The 23,221-nt window shown below is 48.5% G+C and overlaps 1 protein-coding gene across 3 annotated transcripts in view; it reads left to right on the top strand.

Annotated features, from left to right (window-relative positions):
- Nucleotides 1-23,221, top strand: part of NECTIN1 (nectin cell adhesion molecule 1) — a 445,468-nt gene that overhangs the window by 121,363 nt on the left and 300,884 nt on the right. For all 3 annotated transcript variants that reach the window (XM_086956780.1, XM_086956779.1, XM_086956778.1), the window contains exon 5: nt 2,748-2,899. In XM_086956780.1, coding sequence (XP_086812906.1) covers nt 2,748-2,899 — 152 coding nt within the window. The remainder of the gene's footprint in view (nt 1-2,747; nt 2,900-23,221) is intronic.

Here is a 23,221-nt window from a genome sequence, read left to right as displayed (position 1 = left end):
CTTGCCGATGACCTGTAGGTTCAGTGTCTTTGACTTAAGCAGTGGCGTCTTGGTGCAAGCAAGGTAAATGGGACCTTGTCTACTTCCTGGACAGTAAAATGGAGCCATCATTTGGGTGCATTGGGTTTCTAACACAACTGAGCCCTGGTGCCATTGCACCTGTTGCACTAGCGATAGCTACGCCCAGGGCACAAGTCGCAAAAAAATAAGTGGGGGGACGATGGCACCGGAAGTGACGTCACAACAGGAAGTGACGTCACGAAAGGTGCCGAGCTCCTCGTCCCAGAGAGGCAAATGAGCGAAGTCCAGCTGTTTGACAGGGGGGATGGCGTCCCCCCGGTAAAATAAGTGGGGGGACACCGTCCACCCGCGTGGTACCCCGACTCGAGCCCTGGCTACGCCAGTGACCTGTCTTAAAGGGAAGGCTTGAAAGTCTTAGCTAGGATAACTAAGGCGGAAGCCCTGTAGTACCATGTGAACAGAGTATGGGTCCTCAAATGTGTGATGTCATTCACCAGGAGCTTTCATTACTGGTTGTTTAAGAAAAGTTGGTCTGGCTAGGGAGTCGCTGCACCGTCTATGATTGTTGCCATGCACTCGAGCCACAGCATGTAGTTAATGTTCAATTGTACAAAGACCCCTGATAGTATCCGAACATTTGCATGACCGTCAGCCTCCTGTCACTCGTCTTTGATATTGTATAGGGTGGGGTTAGTCCCACCTCAGTGACAGGGCATAGATTGGAAACTGCTGAGCAGATTGTTGGTATCCAGGCCGGTTCTCTCTGGTGGATGTCACAGTTTCCACATAAACATAAGGGCAACCCCATAACCCCTTGCGAGCTTGGGTATAAGTAAATCAAAGAAAAAATGGAGACAAGAGGATCATTCCATGGAAAATGTAGAGAATGGTTATTAAAGACAAAATTAAATGGTAATAACACACATTTGAAGATTTAAAAAAAGAATGATTTTGCTCATATGTGCGCCTCTTTGTGAAATTCATTTTCATACAAAGTAGCTTATTACAATAAGTACAAGCATCTTTTTGAATCTTGAAGTGTGTTGTTACTGCTCACACTTGTCTATAATAAGCATTGTCTAAATGTCCCATTGAATGATTGATTTCCTTGTCTGCACTTTTCTTTGTTTTCACCAAGTGGTCAGATGCAAGGGAGGCCAGACATTCGTCTGCTGCTCGACAGGGTTTGTGTTTGTTAATTTTTTGAGTGACTGTTCTGTGATTCTTCTTTAGGTGAATTAAACATGGGAAGAGGCGGACTTAGATTTGGCTTCTATTGCAGGAGAACAGCAAGGGGATAGGGGGGGGGGGCAGTGTCACCTGTCCCCTTTCGTCACCTTTGAATTTCAGATGTCTTTGGTTGTGACATTTTTAGTAAGGAATGAAGTGGCTTCGCTACGTAGTTGCATTGACAGTGCCCAACTGGTACGCCCCTCCAGGAATGAATCGTCCGCCGTTAAGACTAACTCCAAGGCACACAAGGTTGGAAAAAGGCCATTCATATGGGACTTAGACAGGGGCGTCGTACCCCCTCACCCTATTCTGTTTTTAATTCGCCTTTTTAATTAGCACAGTAGTACACCTTTTACCAAGCAAAGAAGTTTACAATTACTGTTTTCTGTACTCTCTCCTTTTACTGTAAAGATTTTAATTAATTGTACAGTTAATAAAAATTCAAATTCAAATAGTAAGGAATGGGGCTGTAACGATGTTCGTTGAAGCCATAGGGAACCTCAAGCAGCTTTTGTCCTCGTTTTGCCAAGTTTGTTTAATATTTCTGAATGTAGAAGACAGCATTCCGTTTGACTCACTCAAAAAAACGAGAGACAGATTCCACTCCCAGCTGTGAGATATTGGATACCGACCCAAATTAAAAGTATAGGATGGCATGGAAGAAAGACTTTTCCCCCATCTACAAATGGCAGCGACATTCTCCACGGCCAAAGGTATAGCTATTATTAGGGAAGCGTAGGCCCAAAGCTTTGGGGAGCTCTCTTTGCCACAATTACGTGCACTCTTTTACAACCAAGTCCAATTTCCTAACTGGCATTAACACCATTGGCGCTGTTGCTACTTCCTTGCCACAGTCACCTTCAAGATATGAGTTAAACATGTTTTCATATAAGCTCTGGATGAGTCCACCTAGCACCATTCAATGCTGGTAATAAAGCGTCCCTATAGTGAAGTGTGATGCCTAGTGAGGGTAAAGAGTGTTGCATCATTATAAAAAAGTAATCTGAAGCAGTGACAGCATCAGCTAATAATTAGAGTAGAGGAACACAGAAGATTATATGAATTTGCTATCAAAAATTGCTGTGTTCAGAGCCTACTATTTAGAGGTTTGTAGGTACTACACAGGAGTATTACTGGTAGTTGCTCTATAAACTTCCCCCTCTCTCGCTCTCTCTGGTGTGTGCTGTTTGGAACTGGCTGTGGTAGGACCGCTTGATGGTAGAACATGGGCTGGGGCCAACATCTCAGTTTATCCGTTCTTCAGCGCTGGGTGCCTGAAGGTCATTGCGCTCTATCACTTGGCCCCTCTCTGCGGCGTGAACAAGCGACACAGGGGTGGGAAGCAGGAACATGTACTCAGCTGTTTACTCCACCCTGCTCCTTACTCTTGAATGAAACAAAGTAGATGGTTTACCTGACTAGTGCCTCCTCTTACATCACAGCCCGGAACCGTATTAATTTTCAATGCTGATGAGACCCTCCTATCCCTGCAGGATCAACGGGACTATTCCTGACAATGTGGAAATCCAGAACACAACTCTATTCTTCAAGGGACCTGTAACCTACAGCTTGGCAGGGACATACGAGTGTGAGGTGGCCAACGCCATTGGGACGCGCTCCTGGTTGGTGGAAGTGAATGTTACTGGTAAGTGCAGACCTCGTATTCTTCAAAATTACGAGTTGGTCCAAAATGTGTCTACTGCTTTCTGATTTTTTAATTCTTTGCGTTCTTGGTTTTGCAAACTTTTGGGGACCGCGGGCACGCTTAATCTTTGAAAATCTCCTATACGTTGGGCTCCGCAACAGCTCTCTCAGCATGTCCTCAATCTCTTGTGTGCTAACTTGGAGGTGGTTTGTTTCCTGCTGGCTTAGGTGTACCCTTTTGATTTTAAATTTCTTCTGCTCGCTCGAAGCCTCTGTTGCTGATCGCTTGCCCTCTTGCCTGATACGCTCTTTTTTTAACACCAACAAGCTTGAATGGTACGAATCTGGCTGGTGTGAGGGAGCGGGGTGCTCCACATAGGGAAGCATTGGTGTGTGAAGTGTGTCAATGACCTGGAGAGGATCCAAAATGGAGTTCAGGGCGAGGGCTGGAGAAGCTTCAGGCCTGTGATGATGTAATGTTCTGTATTGTCCTGTGGCGGTTCTCAGGGACAGCGCTAACGTGATTTCCCACGGTGGCGCTTGCGCTGGGTTTGCATGCCTAATCCCAGGTTTTGCAGTACAGCCACTTTGCTTTTCTTCCAAATACTGAGTGAGACAGGGTTGGGTCGTTTCATTAATCATGTGCAGAAAGCATCAATTTGAAATACAGGTTAGGGCAGAAAAGGAAACAGGTTGTTCCTTTTGTTAAAGAGTGGGGCATATTAATATGCAACTGTGTGACCCGGAAGTGCCATCCTAATCATACAATAGCTTGTAGAAGGAAGTGTTACAGTGACTTTGTAAGCTTTATTGAGATGGCTTTGAGCAGCTAAGTTATCATTGGAAATTACACAACGAAATACTAGGCTACTTAGGGAGCAACATGGGTTTTTATGGTGTGTAAAGTTGCAACTTTTTTCTGCAACCTTCTTTAAGAATTATGGAAAACTTTCCAAAGGTTGCTACATTTTTTGCTTTGCCACTTTTGCATCAAAATCATGTCTTTCCGACAATTTCGGTCACGTATTTCCTTATTTGATGCTAAAAATTGTTCTGCAAAAGATGCACTTTGCTGAAAACAGTTACTTTTCTTCTTCCACACAACGTTTTATTGTGCACCCCTGCACAGTAAAGCACCATAAAAGGTAAACATGCAAAGAGAAACTCTTCGAACATTTCCAAGATGGCTGGGTTTGATTAGAGAGCTACATATTTTGCAATGTAGAGAAAATTGTCTTATATTGCACAGAAAAAGAGGCCAAGGTGGTGCATGTATGTCAGTAATGCTTGCAAAAGGGAAAAATAATGAACTTTGCAAAATGTTGTTTTCTAAAAATAAATGCGTTTAGAATTGTGCAGCTTGAAACTATTACAGATTTATTTGCTGTGACTAATCCTGCAATCTAGGAATTGTGGGAGAAATAACACCTTCGTTATTTAAATCTTAAAATTCCTGAGTGTTAATCATTAGCTTAGCTGCAATGACAGTTGTAGGTGTATTTGCATATTTTTTTCATGAATTGTCACGATAATTTTGCAAATGTATGCTTTTAAAGCAAACTGTCATTGCTCCTATCGAGTGCGACCATTTTTTTCACATGAAGATATATCTTGCGTACAAATGTCATTAAAGAAGCTAGCAAGTGACTTTTTGAGCAGAAAATGTCTCGGAGTATGACCTTTTCTGTGTGAGCCAGTTTCCTACAAATGGAAATTAATGCAAAATTTAGAAAAATGTGCAAATATAACAAGGTTTTAGCAGTGTAATTTTAACTTGGCCCCGTTAAGCTGTTTTGTCAACTAGCATTGCACAACTGCGCCATTGCTGGCATTAGGTTGTTAAATTCCACTCTCAGGTTCATGATCATGAATGTCATTGAGAAGATCAAAAATGTTTATCGTTCGCTGATATGAATGGTTCAAATTATTTATTCAGATTTGGAGACTCTACAGTTTAGGTTGAATGAGAAAGACTTCAATGGCTAGTACATTTGTAGTGTCTAATTCTTTTGTCATTGACGATAACACAGAAAGCACCATTGGAATTTTTGCCTGAGGTGTCACCAGTGGTTTTTGTGGATAGACTTTCACAAAGTGTGTAATATGTGTATTCCATGAGGTCACAACTTCTCTAGGAGGAAGGCTTGGAAGAGTTTCCCAATGAAGACCTAAAAATGGATCGAAGTGGGCTTGAAATTCTAAACAAGCATTTGCAATGCAATAGGTCTCACATTTACGTGAGTTTGAGCTATTGGCATTGTAAATGACAATGCCTTTTTTAAGTTTTGGTTTTTAAAACATACATAAAAGGCATTGTCATTTACAATGCCAATAGCTTAAACTTGCGTAAATGCGAGACCTATTGCATTGCAAGTGCTTGTTAGGACTTGTGCCCTGGCTCCCCTGCACGATATGCTGAAGGGGCCCCCTAAGTATGGGTAAGCCTCGGTCCCCACTCTTCTCCCCGTACCACAGGGGCCTTTGTTACGCCCTCCGTCCATGGGTCTGACTCTGCTCTCATGATAAACTTGCGTTTTCGTGAACTTCTCCGGTGGGTATAAGGTTAAGCGAACAATATATTCAGTCAGATAGCAGAGGAAAGCTTGTGAACTGTGCTGAGGGCTGAGTCTCAAGGAAGGGGTTGGCATTCAGCTGTTCTAGTGTGTCGCACAGGGCACACGACAGCGGAAGGGAGTGCTGCTAACCGGAGAGCTGAAGCTTGTGGTCCGAAAGGCATCGCTAGCGCAGGAATCGAAACATGTGACTCGTTGTCTCGTTTGTCTACGGTTACCTTGGAATTCTTGGGTTTTAATCTCTACATAGGAACCTCTAAAATGACGCAAGAGGAGATATATTCCCTAAAAACAAAACTGAGTGTGCGGACAGCTTTTGAGGAGAAAAGCAAAGTAGGAAAAGTTTGTGACAGCCTGCACAGCGCACCAACTCCCGTCAGCCAAGCAGCGCTTGATAAAGGGGCTTAGACCTCTTAGAAGCTGTTCATGTCTAGCCCTCTATGAGGTTGCTTGCTGAAGAATAAACGACACAACGGGAAAGGAGGAAGTTTCTCGTCTGTTTTGATTGCTGTTGTGATAATCAGTCACCGGGCAGCTACAAGAGGAACTCTGGGAGTCCGCGCTGGCTTGAAGTCTCGCAGTAGTGAATATTGCTTGTCTGGGTGATTGTAGTGGGGGGCGAACACTTTCAGGGTAATGATGGGTAATAAAAAATATACACTTTAGAGTGCATAGTGCTGCAGCCACCGTGGTGCCCATCGGTGTCCATTTCCCAAAAAGTGTGTGCTTACCGACTAATGAAGGAGACCGTGTAACGCCGCAAGTAGAAGAGCCAGTCCGGATGGGCCGACCCAAAAGGAGACAGGGCGGTAACAAGGAGGGACTAAGAAGCCTCCTGTTCAATCAAATGCCAGAATTTAGCATGGAGGATGACGAGACACAGCCAATCAAAAAGATGGACGGGGCTTAAACACCACTTCTGAAATGTCCAGATTACAAGAAGCCTCGCTGAGCGAACAGTCCAAGCGCGCTGCAATGCAGGTCTGCGAGACCTAAAAACTGTATCATTGTTTTCTTAGCGACACCACTCCATCCGGTCCCAGGATGCTTGTTTCCAGTCCAGGGAAGACATGACTTGGCAGTTCGGGCTGGACTGTTCCCATGAGGCACAGGTTCAGACTGATTTGCATATGGCCATGTCTGAACTGGGGTGGCTGAGTGAGCTAAAGAATGGTGATGGATTAAACCCAGATCAGTTGACTGGGGGTGAGTGTTTGAATTGCTCAAACGCTCCGTCCATCATCCCCTTTTGTATCACCACTCCATCCCAGCAGTAGCAGTCGTGGAACATTACCAGCCAAGATCTGTACAAGTTAATTTTAGTTCCTTGAAACAAGCCTTGCAATCTCAAAGATCGTCCCTTTGAGGATGAAGAGAAGATGTAGAGGCCTGGGCATTTTGCCACGAGCAAGTTTACATGCCGATACATGTGACACATTTTTGGGGTGAGATGGACTGTATTCCTCAAGGCCATATTTAGAGTTTGATGGACGGGATACTCCATTACAAATGTGGTTGATGTCCTATCTGCCATATTGCAAGTGCATTGTAGCTTACAGGACTTGGTCTCTATAGAGGCATCACAGGCAGAGACAAGTTGAGGATTGATCACAGTTTACAACCTTTCACAAAGAAGCCTGGCACTTTAAGACGACAACATTCCAAGATGTCAACCTGCTGCTGCAAGTGGGGGGTTCATCATATCCACACATGTAAAGGATGAGGACTTCTCCATGCTGATCCCCCTGAAACTCAGGAGATACTTGTGCTTTATGGTTGTAGTCCAACCTCGTCAATTATTTGATCGCTTACTACAAAGCTAGTTATGAGGATATTTGCCAATTTCCTTCCAGAATTGGAGTCTTCCATTTCTATAACATGGCAAGCGGTTTGTGTTGGGGGCATTATTTTCAGTGATCTCAATACGGTATTAACATGATAGTCCAACTCCCAGCTACTTCATCGAGATCCAGCCTTGTTCCCAAACAAAAAGGTATCATTTTGGGGGCAGAAACTGAAAAATTGATTAAGTGGGTTTGTTTCCTCTCCCTTCGTGCAAGGCCAGTCTGATGGTGGCCACTAAAGGATGACTTGATGCAGGACTGCCTTACGGGTACCTTTGTGGGAGACTGGATGTCTAGGCCCAAAGCTAGGTCACGAAGAGGATGAGAGAGACATTCACTCCAAACATGGTAGCCCTCAGTTCGGTCACTAAGGAATTAATAGACCTCCAGTCACTAACGAGGGGCAGTCAATGAACGGATTGTCTCTAGAGAAAACTGTCTCTTGTTGTCCCTCTGTCAGTAGAGGTCACTGCAAAGGATGGGGACTGTATTTGGCCTTCTGTCACTAGACACTCTAACAACTGTCTCTGTAAGGATGGGCTAAGAATGGAAAGACATCCGCAATGGACCGACTTTCTGAAAGCGAGAGAGTTTATTTCAAGAGATAAGCCATCGGTCAGTGGAGAGGGGCAATCAGAAACTGGAGAGTGGCTGTCTCTGGACGAGGCCTCCCTCTGACGTTTTCGATCGTTGACTACTTAAACGAGATGACCTCTGACAACTGAAGAAAGGGTGTCTCTTGAAGGGACCAACCGCTAGATACTTGATGGGAGAGACTCTTGCTTAACGGAGAGACTGTCGATGACTAAGAGAGACTGTTTCTGAAGGTTTAGGCTTCCAGTGACTGGAGAGAGAAACTGTCTCTGAAGAGACAAGCTGTCAGTGAATGGAGAGGGTTTGTTTCTACAGGGATATGGTATTTCAGTCATTGCAGACATTCCGTTTGTGAAGGGTTAGACCGACGAGAGACAGCCTCGGATACGATAGACCTCTGATTATATGAGAAAAGCTCTCTCAGAAGCAATATACAGGGTGTCAAGGGAACGAGGCTGTCTCTGTAAGATGGACCGTCGATCAAAGTAGAGAGGCTGTCCCTGAAGGAATGTTCTAACAGGTCACAGGGGTGAGGCTGTTCTGGAGCGATGGGTCGTTGGTCACTGGAGAGAGGCTGTCTCTGAAATAGACCTGTCTCCAGCGAGAGAATCGCTTTGAAGGAGGGCCCTCTAGGTATGGGGGGTAGCTGCCTCGCTGCCTCTGACAGAATCTGTCGTCACTCATTGAAGAAAGACTGATTCCGACTTGGACTCTCTTCTGACTCGTTAATATTTGAATATTTTACTCGAAAGCTGTTAATATTTCAGTAGTGGGAATCTGTTCAAACATCCTGGGGGTGGGGCGATGAAGGCCGAGGGGGTAGATCTTAAAGCTCATGTGAGGCAGATTAAACAGCCTCGTGCAGTGACTCAGTGAGGTGAATTTAGATCGCGCATATTAACGGTTGAGAGATCTCGAAGCGTGGGGGTGGCGGAGGAGGTGTTTAGGGGGTCGCCTCTGCAGAATGTGGCATGGCGCTGGCACTTCGCATCTGGGCGCTGGGCAGCCAGGCCCGCGTGCGCTGGTGAGTCACGCAGGGCGCCCAGTGCTCACTAAAGGCTCATCGCACAGATTGTTTAGTTGACAGGCCAGCCTTTGTTTTTGCAACCTATTCCATGTGTTTTGCAGCCCTTTCCAGTAATTCCGTCTCCTCCTGGCGAGGCCTGCCAGGGCAGAAGGTTGTTTCGCTTGAGCGGACGAAATGTGGCGCAATCGCGACCAGATGTCGACAATGTGTGGATTTAGTGGAGGTACTGTGAGAGGAGGCGTGTATGGTGAGACACAAGGCCCGACGAGGACAGACAGACCGCACGGGCAGCACGACAGACGCCATGTGTAGGGAAAGCGCTACATGCAGTGCTGTGTGCCCGGAGAGTAGCTCTGCTGTCTGCAGTTAATGTAGTCTATGGGAAATCGAATTGGTAGCTCTTCCGTTAAGTGCTTCGCGGCACTTCGGAGTTACATATCCTTCTAGATAGCTCTGCTGTTTTAGGCGTGTAAATTATCTATGCCTTGTGGGTTGAAAATGTTAGCTTACACCTCAGCACATCCCCCCTATAGCCCGAAGGGGAGGGGGCAGAGGGGTTACTAGAGGAGTGAGCTCCTGAGGTATCCGAGCCAGGAGTCTCCCTCGGACTCTGCTGGGTTAACTCACTCTGATCGAGACTCCCCATCTTCCTCGGTGAGCCTGGGTCAAAGGGTGTCCCGTAGTCTCTGACGGTGCAAAAGACTTCCCTTCCTTTCTACTGAGCCAGGGTCTCCTTCAGAATGCACGGTCATCAGATGCAGTCAGAAGCGCTCTCACTCAGCGTTGGCATCAGGGTTCCCTCAGTCTGTGTTGAGGGACCGGGCTCCATCATTCTTTGCTGAGCTCAGCGTCTCCCTCAGAAGGGGTTGGAGCGAGCTCACGGACTCCCTGAGTTTGTGGTGGTCTAAGGGTCTCCTTCAGTCTGTGGTGGTATCAGGGCTCACTAGTCTGTACTTGAGTACCGTGCTCACTCACTGTGGTGGTGAGAGGATTTCCCTCACACTGTGCTTGGGGCGTGTCACACAGAAGGGTCTCCCTCACTCTGCTGGTCCCGGAGCCCCTCTTGGTTCGTGCTCCTGAAGGGTCTCCCTCACTCTGCTGGTGCCAGAGCCCCTCCCCGTCTGTGCTTCTGAGAGGGTTTCCCTCACACTGTGCTGGTGTCAGTGTCTTTATCTGTAAGAGCCGGTGTCAGGGCAGAAGGGTCTCCCTCACTCTGCCGGTGCCAGAGCCCCTCTCCGTCTGTGCTTCTGAGAGGGTTTCCCTCACACTGTGCTGGTGTCAGTGTCTTTATCTGTAAGAGCCGGTGTCAGGGCAGAAGGGTCTCCCTCACTCTGCTGGTGCCAGAGCCCCTCTCCGTCTGTGCTGGAGTCTCCCTCTCACTGTGCTTGGGTCGGTGTCACACAGAAGGGTTCCTTTGCCCTGTATTGTTGTGGCTGTCTCTGTCCGTCTGTCCTGGTGTAAAATGGTCGCCCTGGCTGTCCTGCTGTCGGAGCTCCTTCTGTGTGTCTTGCTTTCAATCAAAGGCCTCCGTCGCTCTGTGCGGGTGTCGGGGAATTCTTCGGCCTGTCCCTGCACGCACTGTATTGCACAGTTTTTCATAGCGGTTCCTATCTCTATTCGAGACGCTCAAATGCTTGCCTCCTCGGGCAGCACGCTCCTCCATGTAGGGCGTGTGGTCGACGGAGTGTCTTCCTTGTTTTTTATGATGGTAGGTGTTTGCGTCTCTCCCCCGGGCTCGCCTCCCCACTGACTGCACCTCCTCTACCTAGTACAGTATTTGATATTGTGTGTGCCCTTTGCCCGGTTCCTTAGCGCCATCCAGCGCTGATGGGGGGTTTCTAGCAGCTGCTGCCTAGAAAGAAAAGTCTGGCACAGGACAGAGGGCCGGGCTCAGCGGCCAAGCTGTGAATGGGAGAGAGGTGCCATCTACACCCAAAGCTGACCTGGGGTTGCGGCGGGAGACTCGGGGGTGACCGTGAAGGCCAGGACGTAAACACTAAGGCAGGGCTGGAGTCGCAGAGGCCGGATATGGGCATGCTGGGGGCCCATGACCGGCAGGCCACAGGGCCTGAGACGTACACAGCGCTGGGCAGGACCCCTGCCGCAGACTCGCGGGTCGGAGGAGACATTCGGCCCACCCGCAGCTGGATAAGAGTCATGTGGGAGCGCAAGGGACGCGGAGCCCTAGGGCAGTGGCACAAGGCTACCACGGGCCCGAATGCAAGGTGAGAAAATGGCAGCCATAGTCCCCAGCTGGATATCAAAAGACTCTTCTAATTGGTGTATAGTGCCCCCCCCCCCCACACACACACACACATCTCTCCACCCAGTTCCACTCCTGCTGTACCATTGGCTCCCTGCGCCCGAGCCTAAGCAGGAGACCCGGGGGAGCGAGGGGAGCAGGGGCGTACGTACATCCATTGGTGCAGCAGGTGCAGTGCACCGGCCCATAGGCCAGAGGGATCCAATGAGCCCGGATTATTGTTGTAATTTATAATTGAAAGAGCAGAGACGGCTAATTCCCTTCCGTGTACTAGGGCTTTTGACCCACTGGCTCCGCTACTGACAGGCAGGGCGCGGAGGGCTGTGGAGGAGGCCATGGCTGGAGGAAAACTGCGGTACAGTACAGGCCGTACAGCCAGAGCTGGGCGGCGTCGGAGACCTGCATCAGACTCGGGGTTGGCCTGAGGGAGGCCTGTGTCTGCGTAAGAAGGGTACAGGGGACAAACTGCACGAGAGGGGGCCTGCGAAACACTCGAGGCTAGGCAAGATGCCCTGGACGAACAAGCAAACCTATGGGGTGTTGGGCTAAGGCGCGTCCTCGCGGGAGCTTATGTCTTTCATCCGTGTGTACACAGTAATCCCGGATGCGTGCATGTGGCCATCTTATTTACAATTGGTGCAGAAAGCCTTTCCACCACTACCCTATCTGTGGGCGGCACTAAGTCAAGCGACAGTTCTGACTGCAGTCTCCGCAGAGAGGTCAAAGACTGAATGGGCATGGAACATGATCAGGAAACCTTCATGTGGGATTCTGTGAGATGATAACGTATCTCTGGTGTTCCAGGGCAAGGTGGAGGTATTTTGGCTTTGTTGTACTTGCGCTCTAGGCAGTGCTTGAAATGGAAACATAAAAATGCAGGTACCCTGAACCTGAGTACCTGCTTTCTTGTGAGAAGTGACGGTACTCTCCAAGTGAAAGTATTGTACCTCTGCTGACAAGTGCAGGAACCCTCCCTCTCACATTGAAGACGTGCAGGTACAGTACCGAGCCGGCCCATTTACTGCACTGGCTCTGGGGCTGTACCATCTGGGGGCTCCGTAGGTCAGATCGCACCAATGGCGCTGGTGTGTCTTCTGGGGTCCAGTTCTTGAGACAGGATGTACTTCCTGAGGTCAGACTGGAGGCAGGCGCTTTAGGTAGACGCTAAACGATTATGAGTTCGAGTCCTGAAACCCATCTGATGTTTACATGTGGACGGACTGGGTGGGTAGGGGGCTTTCTTGCTCTCTCTCCAGACACAGACCCCTTCACACATAAACCGTGCGAGGCGGGGGCGCGCAGGGGCTCATGAACCACGCGGGTGGTCCTTGGAGAGAGCGCTCCAGGCACCAGCCCCCTCTCTGCTCAGCACGTGGTAGCACTGAGCCATCTCCGGTGACCCGTGAGTGACTGGAGAAAGGACTAAGCGGCTTTGGAAGAGAACAGCACAGCCCTCCCGACTGGGACTGTCCAGTGAATGGTGAGAGGAGGAGGGTGCACTGGGAGGGAGGGGGACAAGACAAACTGAGACCATTTTTTGTGTGTGTAAAAGGCCGCTTTATTGAAACAGGTGCATATCACAATGTCTAACCTAGGCAACTGCCTTACAAACTAAAACCTCACTATACATAAAATAACTTATCCCCCGTTTCCCCCTGCCCCTACGATCCCCACTTTAATTCCCCCACCCTACCGATAACATAATAACATTACATAACAACCACATTACACTGTATTGCATTTGCATATCCTGCCCTCCTAGGAAACACAAACCCCTACCTGTCTTTCTGCAACTGTAACTACCAAACATCTAATCTAAACTTATCCTACCTGCCTAACCTTTCCCTGCCGCTGCGCACAAACTTCCAACAGTTAATTAAAAACTTCTGCCAATCTTGGCCAACTTTTTACTACCCCGCCACCGAGGAAAAAGCGGGAGCGTAGGTGGAAACGCTGCCTCCCCTTTTGACTGCCCCCCTGACCTAATAGGAATGCAGGCCTAGTGCCTTTGCAGATTCAACACTCTAGACAAGACCTCTCCGATTTCCAACAAATATAAGTCCATGCCCAAACACAACAAGTGAACACCATCACCCCTGAAACATACCTCTGTGTCAAACCTGATCTTTTTATGCGCGATCCTCTGAAACCCAAGCTCCCTGCAAAAACGGACTATTTCCGTGTTAGGCTTCCTTCTGGTCCTGTCCACAGCCCCTGGGTGAACTGCGCCTCTCCAAACCCTGCATGGAACAAACTCAGTCCAAATGACTGAGCACCCAGATCATTGCCAACAATGCCAGATCCTTCTGCATACTTCTCATGAGCACTAGCCCTTTTCCCTGACTATGTCATTCTCGCCCAGATGAAGCAACAAAATGTCGAGGCACCTACCCAACTACCAACAAACCGCTCAATACCCTCAAAAGCTCCACCCAGAGCATGCCCCCCTGCCCCCTCCGGGATACTTTAAGCAAATGTTTATTGAGCCCTACATTTTCTCCAAAACAACTGGCACATGCCTGGACTTGGGCCCACTTCACAAATGAATGCCCCACTATCCAAATGGACATTTCTCTGGTGAGGGGGCCTGCCACCGAACCTGAAACAAGAAAAACTGAATGAACAGGAGAAAAATCAGAACCATGCTACACCCCTCCTGCAGCACCGCAAATGTTTCGCTGGTAGCAATCTGAAGAACATCTGCCCAACCTCATGATGTCCCCCCACCCCTTGCTATTTGCTTCTTACACCACCCCATTCATAAAAGAATGAGTCCCAAAACCCTTGCCGTCAATACCCAACTCTGTCAGCGCTTTGCGCAACACTAGCAATAGCTGAAATGCCGTAACCCTATGACCATTGTTGTGTAAAAATACCAACCCAACCTGCCTGCCCGAAAGCTCCTTCCACCTTGTTTCCCGCCTGCAAGGGCAAGTCAAAGATGGGTCTGCCACCTGGAGAGACACCCAATTCCACGCGCCCCGCTGATCCTTCTTTGATTTACGTAGCCATATACAGATTCTGTCCTGACGCAGTACCACATCCCCCCATTCAATACCTCCAGTAAATTTTTGTCCCAACACTACCGACACCCGAAAAGCCCAGAAGAACATCCATGACATCACAGTGGAAAAACAGTCACGCCTCAAAACCACCGGAGGATACCATGAGCAATACCCGAATCACCCTGCCCAGAAAATTCCATGACAAAGGCTGCCTCACCCGGCCTACATGACCTTGCTCCCTAGCCCACCCCTTTAACATCCGCGAGCCAAGTTTTCTAGCGGATGGAACATAACCCCACAACAGTTTTCCTACAAATGCCATTCCCGCTAACCTGCCCGCGATAATCACCCTAGATAACACTTTGTCAAACAGATCAAGAATCAACTGTATCACATCTTCCCACCTATGCTCTGTTGTGGACCGCCGCTGGACTCCCGAGAGCAGGAGTTCCTCCCAAGCTAAACTGAATGCAATCCTCGTGGAGTGTGCCAGGGACCCTACAACCAGTTGTAGCATCCTGTGTTGCCTATGTACCACAACTGCTGTGGCATGGGGGTCGGGGTCCTGTCTGCATCCTTGGCTTGCCAATGGAATCTTCCCCACTGTGAACAAGACAAGGCATCCGCTATGTCATTGTCCACACCTGGCACATGCACCGCTTTAAAAGCAATATCAAAGTGAAAAACAGCCAAAGACGAACGCTCAACAACTTCAATATCTGCTCGTCCCTGGTGGACTGTTGGTTGACAATCTCACCCCCTGGGATGTTGTCATTCCTGAAAATCAATTTCTTGTGCGCCAGTTGCCCCCCCCCCCACAAAGTCATTGCCACTATTAGGGGAAAGAACTCCAAGAATGCGATACTCCTACCCCCCTCCGCTGGCCACTGCTCCGCGCACCATTTACCTTCCCAATAGAGGCCAAAGCCTTTGATGCCTGCGGCATCTGAAAACATTTGCACATGCCAAACCATGTTCTCCCCCCTTGCAAAAGGAATGCCATTAAAATCCTGTAAGAAAAACTGCCACATCCTCAAGTCTTCCCCTTCCCAAGCTCACAGGCGGATCTGATGATGTGGTGGTCTCTGTCCAATAAGTGCTTTACCTAGTCTTCTACAAAATGTTCTTCCTACTCTCACAACCCGGCAGGCAAATTGAGGTGTCCCAGTAACACCTGAATTTCCCTAACTTTGACCTTGGGTCCGGCCAGCATTGTGTCCAGCAGCCCAAGCATTTGCTGCTCTTTATCCTCCGGCAGTCATGCTTCCATTGATTGAGAGTCCAGCTCAATACCCAAAAAGGAGAGAGCCGTACTGGGACCCATCATTTTTTGAGTTCCCTCATGATCTCTTTGAAACTGTCCAGAGCTGCCAGGCCCTCCGTGAAGTCTGAAGTGCCAACAAAGAAAATGTCATCCAGGTAATGCGTTACCAAGTGGTGAGCCGTGCGTTTTGAAAATAACCACTAGAGGAAAGTGCTAAAACATTCAAATAATGCGCAAGACATAGAACAGCCCATCGGTAATGCTTTGTCCATGTACCATTTACAGTTGAAATGGATACCCAGGAGATCCCAATCACCCAGGTGAGATGGAGGCAATCGGAAAGCTGATTTTATGTTGCATTTTGCCATTTCTGCCGTTGCGCCCGCGGTCACTACTAGTGTCATGGCCACGTCAACTGGTGAATAGGACACAGTAACCTCCTTTTTATCAATGAAATCATTCACCGAGTTCCCTTCAGGCCATGATAAATGTTAGATTAACCTGTTTCTTATTTGGCACAACACCCACTGGAGAAATAATCAAATTCTCCAAAGGCCAATACTCAAATGGGACTTCCATGCGACCCTCATGGACTTCTCTGTCTAATTTCATTTGCTCAATTTCAGGGTGTTCCTTTGCCGATTGCCACAGTTTAGTCCTTGGACCCCCATACCCTAGCCTAAAACCTTCTTAAAAACCTTCCTGTCCTGTTTTTGCAGCCTTCTGGTTGCCATACCCTGTAAGGCTGCAACTAACCTGTCCACCCTAACCAGTGTATGAGCCCTTTGGCCCAGTGCCCTTAGCCCCCCGTCCTCCCGCGTAGAGCTGCTGTTGCTGTCCGTCAGCATGAAACCCCCCTTGCTGCCACTGTTGGCCCCCTTGCTGCTGCCTTGGCCCTCCCCCGAAGCAATTGACCAAAGCCTGTCTGCCTCCATATTTCGAGCAGTTATGCCTAAATCTACAGAAATCCTGGGTGCATATTCCCTTATTAAAATCCCAGCAGGCCCCTCCTGAATCTGTTTGCCCTCTGCCTACACCACCCACCTCTTTCCCGGTCGGCGCCCCTGAAAGGGCCGATACACGAGCGGTACCCGCTGGCTGTGAAGGTAGTCTTCACTGCCCAGGATGCCCCCATTCTATGCTGCCACAAGTCTGTATCTAACTCCCCCCATTTTGCCTCGGTGTCCCATCCCATGCGTGCCCTAAATTCCTCGTCGTATTGAGCCCATGCGTATCCACCCCCAGTGATCTGTGCTTTTCGAATCACATCCATATGTTTAAACAGTGCCACACACCTCTCTGGGTATTTTTCACAGTACACACTTGCGTATATTAAAATGGTCACTGTCCAGTTCTCAATGGTTAGAGGCACCTTTGGCAGTTTGGCCAATTCGTATTTCTCATCCTTTGAACCCTCCTTCACACGCACTTCCCTATGCAGCAGTTTGAGCATCTCTACATACTCACCCTTCCATATCTGCTCTTTAGTGGCCAAAATTAGGTGTGCGCCCAGGGGTTTGGTTACCCCCATATAAGGCAGTCATTTTATTTTTAACTCTTTGCTCTCTAACTTTTCATCCATCCCGACTATCTTTGTTATACCTGTGTCGCCTTTCATATTAGTATCTTCCACTGTGCTTACTGACGCCTTACCCACGTAATCTGTGCCCACTCCCACATCCAAAACATACGTGCCTCTTCGTAAACTTCGTAAACTTCGTAAACTCCCCCCCCCTCCTCCTGACCCCCCTCCAATCCCCACTGACACCATTGTTGGTTTCACCCCTCCATCCTGCATTTTACCTGGCTCTAAGGAAGGTGCCTGTCGTACTGCAGTCCGCCTTGCCAAGGGCGCAGTCAGTTCCGCCAACCTCAATGTCAAACCCGTAGGCTCTGCCGGGCTTCGTGACACCTGCAAAATATTAGAAGAACCATTACTCGCTCCCCCGCACCTCCTTCCTCACTTTCACGTAACTCACACTCTTCGAGGCTGTCTTCCTCGTAATCTAATTCCTCAGGCTCCCTGTGTTCCTCTCAACCGGAGGTGCCGACTGCACTCTCCTGGGCCCACTAATACTTTTCCCGCCTGCACTCCTGTGTCCTTGATGAACCCGTGAACCATTGAGGACCGTCGGGTGTTGGGGCTGGCGAGACCGCTCGGGCCTACTTGTGCCAGCTGTGTCGAGGTCCCACACCGGTACTGGGCACGTCGCGAGAGGCCCCATCCTCCCTTCTCCTCAGCGCCTCGGAGCTGCTCCCAGCTCTGCCAAGTCTGGTTCCCGCTGTTGCACCACCGCCTGAAATAAAAAGGGCTGATCTGGTGTGCTGGGCCTACCTTCCCCACTCCTCTCTTCTCAATTCAAGCCACCCATACATGCACCACTTTGCTAAGGTCTAAATCCTCTCCCCCCCCTTCTTCCTCCTCCGCGCTCCACTCCAACTAAGCCACCGGCCCACAACCCTAAGTCAAACTGTGCCCTGCCCCTGAGCACCCCTTACCCAGACCCCACCCACCCCCCCTGCTGGCCCCCCAACCCCCTGCCCCAAACCCAGGGATCCCCTTTGCACCATATAATCATCCAACTGGCCCACCCTATCTAACCCCCTCACCTCCTCATTCCAGGAGTTGGAAATGTCCAAGCCCTCCGAATCCCGGCTACCTCCAGCTCATAAGGCACACAATCGTCCTCTTCCTCCAACAACCAGGTACCCTCACCCCCCCACCCTTCCAACCCCTGCCGCCCCAGGGAAAACCCCTGCGTCCCCCGAAGCCCCTCCCACGTACACTTCCTCCCCCACTCACCCATCAGGGGTGGGCCGGAATCCCAGCTCCATACCTCTCTCTGTACTTCCTACGTGTATCCGCATGTGTGCAGCATGCCCACCCAAACCTGGAGCTTCCACCGCCAGCACGCCTCCATCACAGTGGGCTGCAAAGCCCACCACTCCCTTTTTACCCTTTTTCCCTCCCTCCTTGGCTTACCCTCCCATCGCGGACCAAGGAGCCCCTTTCCCGCACCTCCCCCGTGGCATACTACAGTCCGGAGCCCCACCGGGAGCCACCTGGTGACTCGCTCCACTGGCTGGCCCAGCCCCATTCTTTCCCACCGGAGCCTCTCCCGCAGCGGGAGGCTCTTTTTCACTATGCACAAGCGGGGCCGCTCTCCTGCTACAGGAGCTGCCCCATACCTTGGGAGACCCAGTTGGGGAGATGCTCGACACGCTCCTCCGGCAGGCCACGCCCCCCACATCTCCACCGCAGCCTCCTAACTCACACTGCCGTGCAGAAACGACCAACAGGGCTGCATCTTCACTCACCTGAGCTTTTTTTGCCCTCTTGGGGGACGAGCAAGCCACAACGGTGGCCGCTATCCCCGCGGACGCGCACCTCGCAGGGCACAAGCTCTCTGAGGCCTCTGTCAACAGGAGGTCAAGCCGACCGGGTCACTCAACAGCCGCACTGCCTCCAACACGCGGTAATCTTCTCCCGACATATTAGCAAACACACCTAACAATTTACAGAATCGATTAGAGGAATTGGGCAAACATTGGGCTATTCCCCATGTAGCCCAATGCACACAATGGCCAGTACCAACCAGCCTCTCTGTCAATCTGCCCAGGGGCAGACCTCACTGAGTGCGGTTGCCCACAAAACCCCCCTTGAGAGGGAAGGAGGAGAGGTGCCAAGTGGGAGTAGAGTAGGGTGACCAACCGTCCGTAAATTTCACGGACAGTCCGTAATTTGGACCTCACGTCCGTTGTCCGTGAGGAAACCTTTTACGGACGCCTTTTGCCCGTAATTTTGGCTATCACAGGGAGCAGCACTGCTCCCTGTAAGAGGCCTCGCCTTCCTGATGGGGCGCCTCGGGCTCCTCCTTGAGCAAAAGAGCAGCCCCTCCCCGACCATTGTCATTCTGTATGGGGCTGATGATTGCCACATACAGAATGTCTATGGGGCAGTCTGGGCTGGTAAATCATGTGGCGGCCTCCTCATGCCTTAGTGTACAGCAGGGCGTTCTGTAAAATAAAAGGCAAAACGCTAATGCTGCAACTTTAGCAACGTAAGAAAACAGTTCATATAAAGAAGCCTGTAAAATAAGTTAAAAAGAACGGGTTATCGTTCTTTCACTGTCTCATCATTTTTTAACTGAAGTATTTTCAATATTATATCCAACAAAGCCATGGTTGCTGCTTTTTTTTTTTTAAGCAACTAACAACCATTGACAAAGCCAATAGTCCTGGTTTTTGTTGGTGTAATGATACTTGCTGTATTATATATCTGGATGCAATGACAGAAACAACATAATACTAGTCGGGCGGAACACTACGCTAGCGCTGATTTTTAGCCTAGGTGTTTTAAGCTATGCCCTTAATTACATCGAACACCCCCTTTGAAGAGACCCCCAGTTTTTTTACACCACTTCAAGCCCTGGAAACACATCCTGGCACTGTGCATCATGTGTGACTCATGACTTCTACGTTTTCAGACTGCCTATGTGCAGGGGCATAGTGAACTTTCCCCCACCCCTTGCTTTAGGAACTACAGCAATGTGAAGTTCTTGATGTGCCTCTTCTGTCTGCAACTCTGTAGACAAAGGCTCAGCTCATAATGTGAAAAGGTGGGTGAGTAAATAAGTGAAGGAATGTGTGAATGGCTGGATGGATGACTGAAAGTATGAATGGATGAATGAAAGGGTGAATAGATAGATAAAAGAAAGGATGGATGGATGAGTGGAAGTATGGATGAGGGAAAAGGTAAATGGATGTATGGGTGGAAGGGTAGATGGATGGGTAAAAGGGTGGATGTGTGTATGAAAGGATGGATGGATGAGTGAAAGCTTAGATGATGGGCGAGTGAATGGGTGGATAGATGAGTGAAAGGATGGATGGATTGAATTGATAAGTGAAATGGTGAAAGTATGGATGGATGAGTGAAAGGGGTAGATGGACAAAAGGATGAATAGATGAGTGACGAAGTGAAAGGGTGGATGGATGAGAGAACGGATGGATGGATGAGTGAAAGGATGGATGAGTAATAGGATCAATGGATGGAATGAATGGATGAGTAGATGGATGGGTGGATGATGGATGGATAAGTGAAAGGGGGTGGCGAGAGAAAGGGATGATGAATGACTGAAAGGGTGAATGGGTGGAAGGATAAGTGACTGGGTGGATGGATGAGTAAGTGAATGAATGAATGGCTGGATAGGTGAAAGGGTAAATGGCTGGATGGATGAGTGAATAGATGGATGGGTGAAAGAGTGGATGGATGAATAATGGATGGATGACTGAAAGGGTGGGTGGAGGGATGGATGGATGAGTGTAATGATGGATGGAAGGATATATGGTGGATAGGTTTGCAAAAGGTTGAATATGTTTGGATATAAATGGGCACATAGATGAAAGGACAGATTGAATGGTGAAAGACTGAATAATAGATAAAAGAATGATTACACCTTGTAGCACCCATTATTTTAAGTAGCATTTCCTATACATTGACTTTCACGTTAATATGAGTCATTGTCTCTATATAATATGTGTGATGTAACGCACTCCGACAACCTGCCCTACATAATTCGGATGAGTAACACTATAAAATAAATTAAATACACATGAGAGACGGTCTAAGTGAAGATGAGGGGCACCATTGAAGGGTGATAGCAAGGCAGGACTGGCCGGACCGGGCATCAGGTGTTTCCCTGGGAGGCTGGAAGGGGGGGGGGGGGGGGGAGCGGTTTTGTTACTGGGGGCTGTCACTGCAAAGTTCCTTATATATCCAGTAGTTTTCAATCAACAATAAAAGCGGCTTCACTTATATTCAGGTGTGGTTCACCATTGTCTGGTGATTAATGTACCTGCTGGAGCGAGATCCGAATTTTGAATTGTCTAAGGCAGCAAGCTGCAGCCATACTGAAAGACAGTGAAGTGCACGATTGTCTCAACCTAATATAAACCTATTTTGACTTGTACTTGGATGGTTGTCTATTTACTTACATATATACTATTGCGCGACCACCTCTGACATATCTGTAAAACGTACCTTTTGTCCCGAAGTTTTGTCCTGAATTTTGACCTTTTGTCCCGAAGTTTTGTCCTGAATTTTGACCCTTTGTCCTGAATTTTTACAATCACCGTCCTGAATTTGCACCTATGCCAGTTGGTCATCCTAGAGTAGAGTGTATTTCTCTCTGCCATCTAGAACCCCTATCCCTTTCTCTCCTTCACTCTGTGTTAATCTCCTCTCGACTACCCTTGCGCGCTCATTGTCCCTCTTTCTTCTCTCCCTTCTTCCCTGTCCTAGTTCCTCCCTATCCCAGTTCCCTCTCCGCTCTTGCTTCTTCCTAGTCTCGCGCTCTCGCCTGCTCTTGCTCCGACCCCCTTCAATACCCTACATTCTTCCTTTCTTATTTTCTTTCCTTAAGCTCTCCCCAGTTATTTCCTGCACTCTCGCTCACTCATGTACTTTTGTGCACTCCTTCATTCTTATCTTCTTTTCTCTTGGGCCCCCTCTTCTTGCTTTATCTCGCATGCTTACTCTCTCTTGTTCATACACTCAAAAATACTATATATCAGTCTTTTCATGACACCTTTCATTTTTCAGTATGATAAGTTATCTCACTTCCTCGCGTACTCTCCCACCTTCACTATCTAGCTTTCTGCTGCATAAGAGACATAGCTGGAGAAAGCTAGATAGTGATGGTGAGACAGGAAGTACTTCCCGAGGTCAGATTGGAGGCAGGCGGTTTAGGTAGACGCAAACGGCGATGCATCTGAGTCCAGAAATTCATCAAACATGTGATGTTACGAGTGGACAGACTGGTGGGGGGGCAGTCCTGCTCTCTCCATAGTGCATAAGTTATGCACTGTATCCACTACTACTTTTTCTATTTTACCCTCCTTTGCATGTTCTCTGTTAATATTCTCTCCCTCTTGCCTTCAATCCCCTTCCCTCACACTGACATTTTTCTTATACCCTGTCTCTGACTATTCTAATGTCTAGTACTTATTTGCGCGAACTCTTTTGCACTGTCTCGTGGTCTTTCAAACACTCCCTTGCACTCTAGTTCTTATTTTCTTTTGTACTTCTCACTATTTTCCCTCGGTTGCTGTCACACGCTCTCCTTTTCTTTCTCACACCTTTAGTTCAGCAATCTACCTGGAGCTTTTTTAATTCTCTTGACTTGATTCTCTCACACTCTTTCTCTCTCTATACCCTTTAAACTCCTCTCTTGTATTTTCTCTATGTCACTCTCCTGTGATCTTTGTCTTTCTTTCTTTCTTACTTTTCCTTCTTTCTTTCTTTCTTTCTTTCTTTCTTTCTTTCTTTCTTTCTTTCTTTCTTTCTTTCTTTCTTTCTTTCTTTCTTTCTTTTTCCTTCTTTCTGTCTCTGCCTCACTATTTCACTCTCTCTGCCTCACTAATTCTCTCTCTCTCTCTCTCTCTCTCTCTCTCTCTCTCTCTATTTATCTCTCCCTTTCTCTCTCTCTATTTATCTCTCCCTTTCTCTCTCTATATTTATCTCTCCCTTTCTCTCTCTCTTACACTCTCCCTCCCTCTTTCTCTTTCTCTCTCTGTCTCCCTCCCCCTCTCTCTCTCACTCCCCCTCTCTGTTTCCTATCCCTTAATATCATTTACATATATCCATTTCCTCTATAAGCACGTAAAAGTTCAGGATAGATACTCCATGTAGGAAGGACTCTATCTACAATGATAAATGAGAGCAGCCCAGGGCTGTCAAGACACTAATGTTTTC

The sequence above is a fragment of the Lissotriton vulgaris genome, chromosome 2_1 (assembly GCF_964263255.1).
Source record: "Lissotriton vulgaris chromosome 2_1, aLisVul1.2, whole genome shotgun sequence".
Classification (NCBI taxonomy): domain Eukaryota; kingdom Metazoa; phylum Chordata; class Amphibia; order Caudata; family Salamandridae; genus Lissotriton; species Lissotriton vulgaris.
Note: the sequence above shows the minus strand (reverse complement) of the source record. Positions and strands in the feature narration are given on the sequence as shown.